At 49.3% G+C, this 12323-nt stretch overlaps 1 protein-coding gene across 1 annotated transcript in view; it reads left to right on the plus strand.

Moving 5' to 3' along the window:
• WDR62 (WD repeat domain 62) overlaps positions 1 to 12323 on the plus strand; it is a 47416-nt gene that overhangs the window by 8666 nt on the left and 26427 nt on the right. The window contains exons 2-9 of the mRNA XM_055551865.1: positions 983 to 1074; positions 2701 to 2763; positions 5058 to 5115; positions 5348 to 5518; positions 6682 to 6819; positions 7225 to 7407; positions 9720 to 9880; positions 11369 to 11558. Of these exons, the coding sequence (XP_055407840.1) occupies positions 983 to 1074; positions 2701 to 2763; positions 5058 to 5115; positions 5348 to 5518; positions 6682 to 6819; positions 7225 to 7407; positions 9720 to 9880; positions 11369 to 11558 (1056 nt within the window). The remainder of the gene's footprint in view (positions 1 to 982; positions 1075 to 2700; positions 2764 to 5057; positions 5116 to 5347; positions 5519 to 6681; positions 6820 to 7224; positions 7408 to 9719; positions 9881 to 11368; positions 11559 to 12323) is intronic.

Genomic DNA, 12323 nt, shown 5'->3' on the forward strand with positions numbered 1-12323 from the left:
TTACCCTTCTAGGCCTCTCTTTCCTCATCTGTAAGGAGATGATGATGATAGTGAGCATATCACAGGGTTTTTGTGAGCATTAAATAAGTTAATACAGTTGTATAAACAGCGCCTGTCTCCTGATCAGATGCTCAATAAATATTGACCGTTACTGTCCTCTCTCTGCCTCTCATTTCTGAGGCCCAACACCTTGTTTGAGAGTGTTTTACTTTATAATAATTAGAAACTAATCTCTTAAGAATATGAAAATATCACGATTTGTTAGTCCATCCTCTGTAAATGTTTAATCAGCCATGATGGGGACTAGCTCATTTGACTTATTTTGCTTAGACAGTTTTTAAATTTTAAGTGTGATTGTTCCAGTTCACTAGTTTCTTTACTCATTGAACCTCTAGACTGTCAATTTACTGAGCAAACGGACAGTGTCCTCTTCTGTTCACTGCTGTGAGCACAGCGCTGACTTTGAAACAAGAGACTGCCTTTGTATCCCAGCCTTGCTACTCCACAGATGTGGGACCTCGGCCCTCCGTGTTCTCATCTGTAAAGTAGGGCTGATAACAGCGCCTTCTTCCCTGGGTTGCTGTGGGCTCTCGAGTCTTTCATATAAGACACTTACTCTTTTCACTGAGGCCTTCTCCCCTTCCTCTGTCCTCTCAGTTTCCTTCCATGCTTAGTTTTTCTCTAATGCTCCCATCATCACCTGATATCTATTTTACATATTCATTCTGTTCGTTTCCTGTGTCTACCATTCTGTCACCACTAGAATGTGAGCTCCAGGAGGACAGGGATTTGACTACATTCCTCACCATTCAATGCTTTAGCACAGTATTTGTCAAAGCAGTACTGAAGAGGATAAGCATTAGCTGCTGGTAGATGACCCTAGAAGCTCGGTGGACATGTTGGAAGTAACAGACTGAATGGATGGCTGAGGGGTGGGGAACCTGCTGGGGCAGGCGCTTCTGATTGGGCCTTTTCCCTGCAGGTATCACTCGAGAAGGTGCTTGGCATCACGGCCCAGAACAGCAGTGGCCTAACCTGTGACCCCAGCACAGGCCACGTGGCCTACCTGGCAGGGTGAGTGAGTCGGTGGGCCTCGGCCTCTAATCACTTATCCTGAATTCAGAGCCTGAAGTCTTCGATGAACCTCTCTGGGCCTTGGCTGTTCCCTCTGTAGAGTGCAGATAATGCTGCCTGCCTCTGAAGGCTGTGGGAAGGATTCTACAGGTCCCTCTATGTCTAGAACGGTACTGGCACGCATGCGTGCTAAGAAAGCCTTATTGTGACTGCAAGTGGGAGGTGGCAGCGATTCTGGGAAAGACAGGAGGTTAAGATCAAAGCCACAGTTGGTGTCAGGCAGTCTGCAATAGTGTCCTAGCTCCACCACACATGCCCCTGTCCTAGCCTCTGCTTTGGTAAAACAAAACTAGTGATACCCTCCTCCTGGTAGTTAGAGAGGACTGAAGGTCATCTGCAACCATTTATTCCACAAATACTGGTCTAACCTGCACTGTTCTAGGCACCGAAGGGACCCCTCCCCTCACAGGGCAGGGCAAGGCCATAGTAATTCCTGATGAACAGCATCTGTTACTGAGTCTTTGGGAAGGAGCCAGAATACAGGACAAGGGGGACTCTTGAATCTGACTGGTGTGGAGTCATATCCCCACTCGTTCCCTGATCTGCTGGGGAACTCTGGGCAAAGAACTGCTCTCTCTGGGCTTCAGTTTCATCATCTATGAAAAGCAGCTAAGACTGCTGACCTCACTTGGCAGTTGTGAGGATTTAAAGATGTTGTACACAGTAAGTCTTTGGTGGGCTTCCCTGGTGCTTCACTGATAAAGAACCTGCTTGCCAATGCAAAAGACACAGATTTAATACCTGGGTGGGAAAGATCCCTTGGAGAAGGAAATGGTAACCCACTCCAATATTCTTGCCTGGAAAATCCCATGGCAAAGGAGCCTGGCAGGCTACAGTCCATGGGGTTGCAAAGAGTCGGACGCAACTTAGTGACTGAACAACAACAGTAAGTCTTTATTAGACCAGAGCCTGACAATATAGTTACTACAGAGGGAGTGTTGGCTTCTTTTTAAGAATTTGTTGATATCAGTAATAATATTAAGTGCCCAGAATTCTCAGCATAGATAATGGGGGAGGAGGAGACTGAAGAGAAGCATCTGAACAGAAAGAGCCTTGTCTATCAGTTCAGTTCAATTCAGTTGCTCAGTCATGTCTGACTCTTTGCGACCCCATGAACGGCAGCACGCCAGGCCTCCCTGTCCATCACCAACTCACAGAGATTACACAAACTCATGTCCATTGAGTTGGTGATGCCATCCAACCATCTCATCTTCTGTCATCCCCTTCTCCTCTTGCCTTCAATCTTTACCAGCATCAGGGTCTTTTCAAATGAGTCAGCTCTTCGCATCAGGTGGCCAAAGTATTGGAGCTTCAGCTTCAACATCAGTCCTTCCAATGAACATTCAGGACTGATTTCCTTTAAAATGGAGTGATTGGATCTCCTTGCAATCCAAGGGACTCTCAAGAGTCTTCTCCAACACAACAGATCAAAAGCATCAATTCTTTGGCACTCAGCTTTCTTTATAGTCCAATTCTCACATAGCCTTGTCTATATGTTGGGAGTGCAGTCATCCCTGGACCCCAATACTCCCCTCAGTTTGGGCACATTTTCTTCTTTCTCCCCAGCTGTGTGGTGGTGATTTTGAACCCCAAGGAGAACAAGCAGCAGCACATCCTTAATACTGCCAGGTAAGCTGGGGCCTGGGACGGGGTAAGGGTGGGATCAAGGTCCTGACACATCCCTCCTTCCCCACACTGCCTGGAGGTGCTAGTGGGTGACTCCTTCATTCACTCACTCGGTTCAGGTTCAGTCTGCTCTGTGCTAGGCACTGTTCCAGGTGTTGGGAACACAGCCATGAACAAAGGAGATAAGCTGCTCTCCATAGAGCTGACAGCTTGTGGAGGAGACAGACTAAACTAGTTGGCAAGTTACTAGCCAACCATCAGACCTTGACTGTGGCTATGAAGGAAATAAGGATGTGTTCGGGAAGGTTGGCAGGCAGAGGACCCTTATCAGAGTTTTTATCAGAGCCCTCCTGGGGCTGAGACCAGGAGAAAGTGAGGGGGTGACTCATGTGAAGGTGTGAGGAAAGCATTGTAGGCAGAGGGGACAGCAAAAGCAAAGTCATTTTTGAATCTTAGGTTGAGTAGATAAGAATCTTAAGTTGTTTGAGGAGCAGTCAGGGTTCCATGGTTGAGGCTAGAGCCCCAGAAGTCAGATCACCTTGGGGAGTGGTTGGCTATCATGCTGATTGCAAAGAGAAGCCACTAGAGGGCGTTTGCAGGCTGAGGCTATGCCTAGCCACCCCAGCCCTCTAGAATGCTCTATTTCTCTTCCCCACTTTCCTTTTTCCCACAAAATGTACTCCTTTTTGATATACTTTCTAATTCCCTCAGTGATGATATTTACTGTCTCTCTGTACAAGATGAGCTGTCTGGGGGCAGGGACTTTCTCTTAGTTAATTTCTGTGTCCCTATACCCTAGGTCAGTGTCTAGGACATTGACAGCACTTCTTGTTTCCTGAATGAATGAATGTAATTTGGGTTTTAGAAAGATCCCTCCAGCTGCCAGTTTATTGGGGAAGACTCTTGGCCCCAAGTTGGTACCTGGGGTCTGCCTGGTGGCCCATTGATCACTATGTCATCCTTGGGCTTTGGTCCCCACTGAGTTGTGACCTTAGGAAAGCACTCCACTGCAACTTTTTTTTTTGGCTTTTGGGATCTTAGTTCCCCAACCAGTGAGAGCAGTGAGAGCTCAGAGTCCTAACCACAGGACCACCAGTCCTTCCCCTCATTGCAACTTTTTATTCTACAAATACTGCACAAATAGTTCAAGTTTATCTTCTTTGGCCCAGCTCTCCAGGTGGACAGAGAAGATGTGGGTTTTCTTCTTCCTTTATGATCCCTAAGGCAGGGTCCCTGAGATATGGTTTGGCAGATACAGATTCTCTCTTGGAAGGGGCTTCTTGGATCCTTGGCTCTGACTGTGGGTTCTGTCACTGGTGATGAGGGCAGAGGTGGGTCCCCATCCAAGCATGTTTATTCACTTTGTGATCTCAAATGAAATACTTCTTGTATGTATATCTTAAATATTGGACTTACTCGACAACTTTCAAAGTTTTCTAAAGTTTTTCAAAGTTTTTCAAAAGGTTCACATCTCTGGGGCCCACATTCTCCATGGCAGGAATGGGCTGGAGCTTGGTGGCATTTGTCAGAATCTCCATTGGCCAATTCTCATCCTCCCGGTTGCCTTCCCAATGCCCACAGGTGGTAGAGTAGGTCACCTTGATCTGAAGCACATAGTTGAGAAGAGTCCACTCTCAGTCACTGGTGGGTCTGTCTAAGGAGGTGGTGTGGCCAGAGTGGAGGTTTCCATCCTGGCTACATTTCAGAGTCACCTGATCCCAGGCTTCACCCTCAGAGAAGGCAGAATCAGTATGGAGTAAGGTGTAAGCGCTGGCAATTTTTAAACTTTTTACATTGAAATAATTTCAGACTATAAGAATAGTACAAAGAGCACCTGTACACCTTTCACCCATGTTTCCCAAATGCCAACATTTTACTAACATTTGCTTTATCATTCTCTATCTCTGGCAATTTTTTGCTGGTCAAGTGGTTAAGGCTCCACACTTTCACTGCCGAGGACCCAGGTTCAATCCCTGGTTGGGGAACTACGATCCCACGAGCTGTGCAGTATCCGCCCCATCAGGGCTTGAGGTTTGGGGGAGGAAAGGGCCTTTGCTTTTACAAAACCTCATTTCTCTGTGCACTGCCTCTGCTTCTCCTGGCTGCAGGAAGTGCTGGGAAGGCACCGGGTGCTGTGCCGGGCCAGCTTACAGCACTGGATCTGGGGAACCGTGGTCGCTCCCCTCTCCTGGCCTCTTGGGCTCGAGGAGTGCACCGAGCGCGTCAGCACAGCCAGGCCGGGGTCTGGCTGCCCACCCTCAGTGGAACCAGTGATCAACCCCTTTCCTTGTCCCCAGGAAGTCTCTGAGCGCTCTGGCCTTCTCCCCTGATGGAAAGTACATAGTGACGGGGGAGGTGAGTGGTGATCATGGTGGAGGGGGTGGGGTGGGGTCTTGGGGCCATTCCTCTGGCCCCAGCAGACCTGAGGAGTCCCTGGAATAGCTCCTTCCTGGACCAGATGCGGCAAGGGGTGGTGGGGGATGGCTTTCGGGCACACCCTGGGGCAGTACCAGCTTCAGCCCTGACAGCCCCTCCAGCCTCGCCCGGTGCAGAACCCAGCAGCAGTAAATGGCACCATCTTCCCCAGAATGGGCACAGGCCTGCTGTACGTATCTGGGACGTGGAAGAAAAGAGTCAGGTGGCGGAAATGCTGGGCCACAAGTACGGCGTGGCCTGCGTGGCCTTCTCCCCCAACATGAAGCACATTGTGTCCATGGGCTACCAGCACGACATGGTACTCAACGTCTGGGACTGGAAGGTAAGAGCTGGTGGGTGGGTGGCAGACAGCTGGCCGCCAGAACACCCTGAGTCTCAGGCATGGGCAGAACTAAATGAGAGAACTTGGTAAAGCGTTTATCCAACACACTTCTTGTTTGTTTCATAATTTTTACTTTTGGCTGGGTCTTTGTTGCGCAGGCTTTTCCCTAGTTGCAGCGCTTGTGCTTCTCATTGTGGTGGTTTCTCTTGTTGCAGAGCACGGGGTTCCAGGGTGTGCGGGCTTCAGTAGTTATGGCTCATGACTCTAGAGCACAGGCTCAATAGTTGTGGTGCACGGGCTCAGTTGCTCCGCAGCATGTGGGATCTTCCCGGACCAGGGATTGAACCCGTGTCTCCTGCATTGGCAGGCGGATTCTTTGCCACTGAGCCACCAGGGAAACCCTATCCAGCAAATACTTCTTGAGCACCTACTGCATGCCAATCCCTATTCTAGGCACTTGTTGTAGGGCATGTGACAAGCTCTCAACTAGTGGAACATACCATTCTTTTTATACTGACCAGCTGTGACCTTGAGCAAGTGACCTAACCTCTCTGTGAGTCTGTTTCCTCATCTATAAAATGCATGTAATAGTACCTACTTTGTTGAGTTGGGAGAACTCTGGGCTATGCGTTGGAAGGCTGGGCTTGGGAACAGCTGAGGGAGGATTTACAGTTGGCAGAAGCGGGTGTCAGTCCTGGTGCTATTCATCACCTGCTGTGTGACCTTGAGCATGCGACAGTCCTCCCTGAGCGTGACAGGGTAGGGGGAGAAGCACCTCCCTCGTAGGACCGTTGAGGGGTTTCCTGAGCTGTCCTGTGAAGGGCTCAGTGGGGCCCAGAGTGAAAGCCCAATCTCCAGCAACACGGGTTGCATTGTCCTTCACTTCTAGCTATGGCCGTCTTCAACACCACGTGTGGGCTGCAGGGCTTGGACTCCTGAGGAGAGTTCTGGAACTTCCTCTCCTGTGGAAGCCCTTCCAGGCCTCAGTCTGCTCTGTGTTGGGAATGATAAGAGGGTCACATGTAGGTTTCCCCAAAAAGGAGGGCCTGAGAAGGACACCCTTGGAGCAGGCGAGGGCAGAGAGACAAAGGGCTGAGAGAAGAGGCTCAAAGAGTCTGGTGAGATGGGTGCTGGGGTGACCTTCTCTGCACTGATTCTTCCAGAAAGACATCCTGGTGGCCTCCAACAAGGTATCGTGCCGGGTCATTGCCCTCTCCTTCTCAGAGGACAGCAGCTATTTTGTCACTGTCGGGAACCGGCATGTGAGGTTCTGGTTCTTGGAAGTGTCCACCGAAGCAAAGGTGAGTTTTCATCCCCACCCCCTCAGCCAGGCCTAGGGGAGAACCATCAGTGGTAGTAGGGACTCCTGGTTCTACCATGATTCGGGGGCAGTGGCTGTCTAGCCTCTCAGTGGGGTGGCCTTCTGCCTCTGGGACTGCTCTCCAGGTGCTGACTGACTGCCAGACCTGCCGGGAAACCTCTTCTCCCCTGCTGGGCCCTGGGGCCACCCCTCTTTCTGGGCCTGTGGCCTCCAGCCACTCTGCCTGGAAGCATGCGTGTTCTGTTCTTCCTTCTCCACTTGGAGGTGTTTCTGCGAGTTCTCCCATTTAGCTGTGTCCTGTCCACTGGTCAGGAGAGCCTGTCGTGACCTGGCTGGGGACTAGGCCGTCTGTTCAGGGTCTGACTGTGCCCTACTCTCCCTCCAGGTGACGGGCACGGTGCCCCTGGTGGGGCGCTCAGGCATCCTGGGTGAGCTGCATGACAACGTCTTCTGTGGTGTGGCTTGTGGCCGGGGCCAGATGGCAGGCAGTACCTTCTGTGTGTCCTACTCGGGCCTCCTCTGCCAGTTCAACGAGAAGAGGGTGCTGGAGAAGTGGATCAACCTGAAGGTACCCCAACCCCTCTCCGCTGTCAGTGCGGGAAACACTCTTCCCATGACGTGTGTCTCCAGAGACACACAGCAGTGCCCCTGCATCATAGCTGGTCACGCCAGCTCAGGGTCTGATTTCTGGTTCTGCTTATTTGATTCTGGGAGAGGCTCTCTGAGCCTCGGTTTTCTCATCTGTAAAATGGGACTACTGCTGTCTGCCTCACCAAGTTGATAGGGGTGTCCTGTGGGGTGGTATATGTAAGGCACTTAGCACATTGCCTGGCCCCCGTAACGGGTCAGGGTTACCATTGCTTCCCCATCACTGTGTAATCCAGTTCATATTTGTTTTCTTTACTGGACATTCTTGGCTGGTGGGAGGACCGCTTTTTTTCCCTTGTTTAATTTAAGGTATCATGGACTTAATAATTTTTATATTATTTTTACAATCAAAAGCTATATAAAATACATAAAAATTTAGGATGTGTGTATATGTATGGCTGAGTCCCTCTGCTGTTCACCTGAAACTATCACAACATTGTTAATCAGCTATGCCCCAAACAAAATAAAAAGTTAAAAAGAAATACATAAAATTTTAAACCAAAAAATGATGTATCAGTGAATTGCAGAACCACTTTCCTTCAGGATCTGAGGGTTTGAGTCCAAGCTGTCTTTCCATCCTGGGATTGGGTGCCTGTTTGGCTGTTAGCAGAAGCATCAAAGTTTTCCTGCTTGTCCTATTCCTGCTGTTGCAATTCTCCTCTGGACCTCAGCTTCGGTGTTAACTGCCTGGCAAGAGGCATGTAGAGAATTCTGAGCCTTTTCTGTCTTTCCTAGTTGGTTAAACATCGTTTTTTTGTTTTGTTTTGATTTTTAATTTTTACAATGTTGTGTTGTTTCTGCCATACAACATCACGAATCAGCCGTAATTATACATACATCCCCTCCCCCTTGAGCCTCCCTCCCCTCCCCCATCCCACCCCTCAAGGTCATCACAGAGCATTAGACTGGGCTCCCTGTAGTATACAGCAGCCTTTCCAGCTATCCACTTTACACCAGATATATAGTTACACCATATATGTTGATGCTACTTTCTCCATTCGCCAATCCTGCCCTGCAAATAGTTTCATCAATACCGTTTTTCTCGATTCCGTATATATGCATTAATATACGGTATTTATTTTTCTCTTTCTGGCTTACTTCACTCTGTATAACAGGCTCTAGCTTCATCCACCTCACTAGAACTGACTCAAATGTGTTCTTTTTTATGGCTGAGTAATAGTCCATTGTATATATGTACCACATCTTTATCCATCCATCCGTCGATGGACATCTAGGTTACTTCCATGTCCTGGTTATTGTAAACAGTGTTGCAGTGAACATTATTTATTTTTCTCATTTGAATCCTCCTGCTAGAACTACTGAAGCTTTTAAGCAAGTCAGGAGTTTTGATAGATAGATGCTTAGTCCCTGAGTAGTGGTCTTAAGATGACTCAGAAACTAAGTCTTTCTAGATTTGGCATTGCTACACTAAGCTGTATCTAGAAGTTTGGCATGCCCTACCCCTTTATGTGCATGTCCTGGTTGAATGGATAGTCTTTCCTAAAAGACAGTAACTTTTTTCTGTGCTGTTTTGAAGTATATACTCTCTATAAAGTTATTTTTAAGCAATATGGAATCAAATTTAAGTTTAAAATTCAACACTTACAGTGCAGGTGACCTCGGAGGTCACAATCAGCTAAGGAGATATTTTCCATACACAGCTGAGTTCCTCTATAGCAATGACAACTCTGCCCCAATTTATGCCTTTGTGTGCCTGCTGCCACCTGTTCTTCCACAGTGACTGTACATTATACCTTGATTTCAAAGATGTTAAAATCTGAAAAAAATAGTTTTTTTTTTTTTTAAATATTTTTATTTTGTTTTGGGGTATAGCTGATTAACAATGTCATGATAGTTTCAGGTGGACAGCAAAGGAAATCAGTCACGCATATTCATGTATCCATTCTCCCCCAAACTCCCATCCCATTCAGGCTGCCACATAACATCGAGCAGAGCTCCCTGTGCTGTACAGTAGGTCCATGGTGGTTATGCGGTTTAGATAGAGCAGTGTGGACCTGTCCATCCCAAATTCCCTATCTCTTCCCCCTAACCTGCCTCCTGGCAACCATAAGTTCATTTTCTAAGTCTATGAGTCTCTTTCTGTTGTGTAAGTAAGTTCAAAATATGGGCTTCTTAAATCCAAAAACTATAAAGCTTTCTGGAGGCCCACGGCTGACCTGATCTGGGCCACATGAAGCATCAAGTCTACTTGGGTCCCCTTTGCCCCCACAGGTCTCCCTGTCTTCCTGCCTCTGTGTCAGCCAGGAGCTCATCTTCTGTGGCTGCACTGATGGGATAGTCCGCATCTTCCAAGCCCACAGCCTGCAGTACCTCACCAACCTGCCCAAGCCGCACTACCTGGGGGTGGATGTGGCCCAGGGCCTGGAGCCCAGGTACTGCCCGGCACGGGGAGGGAGAGGGGCCCACCTAGAGTCTGTCTGCCAGTATCTACCCATGCTTCCCGATCCATCTGCTTACTGGCAGCCCTGGGCTGGAAGCAGGATACAGACCCTAAGGAGGCAGCAAAATCTCGTGATGTCTGTAGTTTAATGCATACGTGCTCAGTCGCTCAGTTGTGTCCAGCTCTTTGTGACCCTGTGGACTGTAGCCCGCCAGGCTCCTCTGTCCATGGAATTCTCCAAGTAAGAATACTGGAGTGGGTTGCCATGCCCTCTTCCAAGAGATCTTCCCCACCCAGGGATTGAACCTGAGTCTCTTATGTCTCCTGCATTGGCAAGTGAGTTCTTCACTGCTAGCACCGCCTGGGAAGCCCAAGGCGCTGGATGATGGATGAGTACATAAACATTTGAAAAACAAAAAAAGATCATTTCAGATAGTCGTAAATGCTTTGCTGAAATAAAGCAGGGACTCCAGGAGAGGGTCTTGGGATGGGGCTATGTTGACTGGGTGGCTGGGGGAGGCCTCCCGGTGAGATGAAGCCAGCTGTGTGGAGAACTGGGTCCTGACAGCGAATGCAAAGGCCTTAAGGGGCCAGCACACTGGGCTCAGTGTGTCATGGAGGCCATGTTGCTGGAGCCTGGTGTGCCGGGTGGGGGAAGGATGACAAGTGAGAGCACTGATGGAAGCTGCTGAGAGGGGCTCGGAGCCTGTCCTGAAGTCAGTGGGCAGCCTCAGGCATTGGTGTTACTTGGTGAGGCCTCGAGTAGTAGATCCTCTGGCTGCCATGTTGAGAGAGAGTGGAGGGGCTGAGTTGTGTTATATCTTCCTGCTTTGTTGTCAGTCTGTGGGGGTGCTGGGTGCCTGGGACTACCTCCTGGGTAAGCGTTTGGAGAGGGTGCCCAGATGTCACAAAGGAAGGAGAAGATGGATGATAGTGTGTTGCAGTGGTCAGCTCTGCTACTTTCCACTGTGAGCTCTGTGGCCTCAGGCAGGTCACTGTGCATATAATATAGGACCTACCTTTCCTGGGAGTTGGGGAATTCAACACAGCTAGAGCTCTCAGCTCAGCACCCTGTGAGTGCTCAGTAAACTGTAGCTGTGGTAGGAAGGTCCCAGGACAGGACTGATACAGGGAATTTTGATCATGTGTTGAGGCCAAGAGAGAAGGCCATGATCCTGTGCTCAGAGAGGATGGATTTTGTGCTGAGTAAAATGAGGGGAGAGAAATGTTGACAAAAGTCGAAAACTCAAACACTCTCAGGGGCCAGGCGGAAGCTTCCAGTTTACAGCCTGTGTATTAGAAGCAAAGCAAAGGAAGAAGATGGAGCAAACAGTAAAGTTGGAGCGGGAAAACTGGGTTACCACAGAGATCATCAGAGATGGCACTGCCAGGCAGGAGGCTGCTTGGGTGTCACCAGAGGCAGCTGTCACTACTCAACAGTAACATTGTTAGTGACTGATGACTCACGTGGCCCTGTCAGCTTCCTCTTCCACAGGAAGGCAGAGGCCACCTACCCGGATACAGTGGCGCTGACCTTTGACCCCACGCACCAGTGGCTGTCCTGCGTGTACAAGGACCACAGCATCTACATCTGGGATGTCAGAGACATCAACCAAGTAGGCAAGGTGTGGTCAGAGCTCTTCCACAGCTCCTACGTCTGGAACGTGGAGGTGAGCCCCTCTCTCCCTCCCTCTACCCCTGCTCAGCCCCAGCCTGGGGGCTCAGCTGAGAAAGCTTCTGCAGAGTTTGGGAAGCCTGTTCAGCCATACCTGCCAAAGATACTCCTGGACCCCTACTATGTGCCAGGTGCTGTTCTGGGTTCTGGGGACATGTCTGAGCAGGAAGCTGACATGAGTCCGCATCTGGAGCTCACATCCAGGTGGTAGAGTACACCTATGAACAAATCAGTCTAGAACATGCCAAGTACAATACCTTTCTGAAGAAAAACAAAGCCACCTAGCCTGGAATGGGATCAAAGGTGCTATTTTAGAAAGGAGAGTGGTTAGGGAAAGCCTCTCTGAGGGTGTGACATTCTTCTAGTGAGGGACCTGCAGGAAGAGAAGGGTGAAGCTAGCCACCACTGGGGCTATGGCAGGCGCAAAGACCCCACAGCAGGAGCATGTGTACCTCAGGGAGCTTTCTGTCAAGGGCATTTGTGTACTTTATTGCTTTTTTTTGGTTTTTATTATTTTATTTTTGGCTGTGCTGGATCTTTGTTGCTTCGTGGACTTTTCCCTAGTCACAGAGAACAGGGGCTACTCTCTAGGTGTGGTCTGCGGGCTTCTCTTGTTGAGCATGGGCTCTAGGGCTTCAGTAGTTGAAGTTTGCGGGCTCTAGAGCACAGGCTTAATAGTTGGACGCGCTCAGTTGCTCCACGGTATGTGGGATCTTCCCAGACCAGGGATCGAACCTGAGTCTCCTGCATGGGCAGGCAG

Source organism: Bubalus kerabau, chromosome 17, assembly GCF_029407905.1.
Source record: "Bubalus kerabau isolate K-KA32 ecotype Philippines breed swamp buffalo chromosome 17, PCC_UOA_SB_1v2, whole genome shotgun sequence".
In the NCBI taxonomy this organism is placed as follows: Eukaryota; Metazoa; Chordata; class Mammalia; order Artiodactyla; family Bovidae; genus Bubalus; species Bubalus kerabau.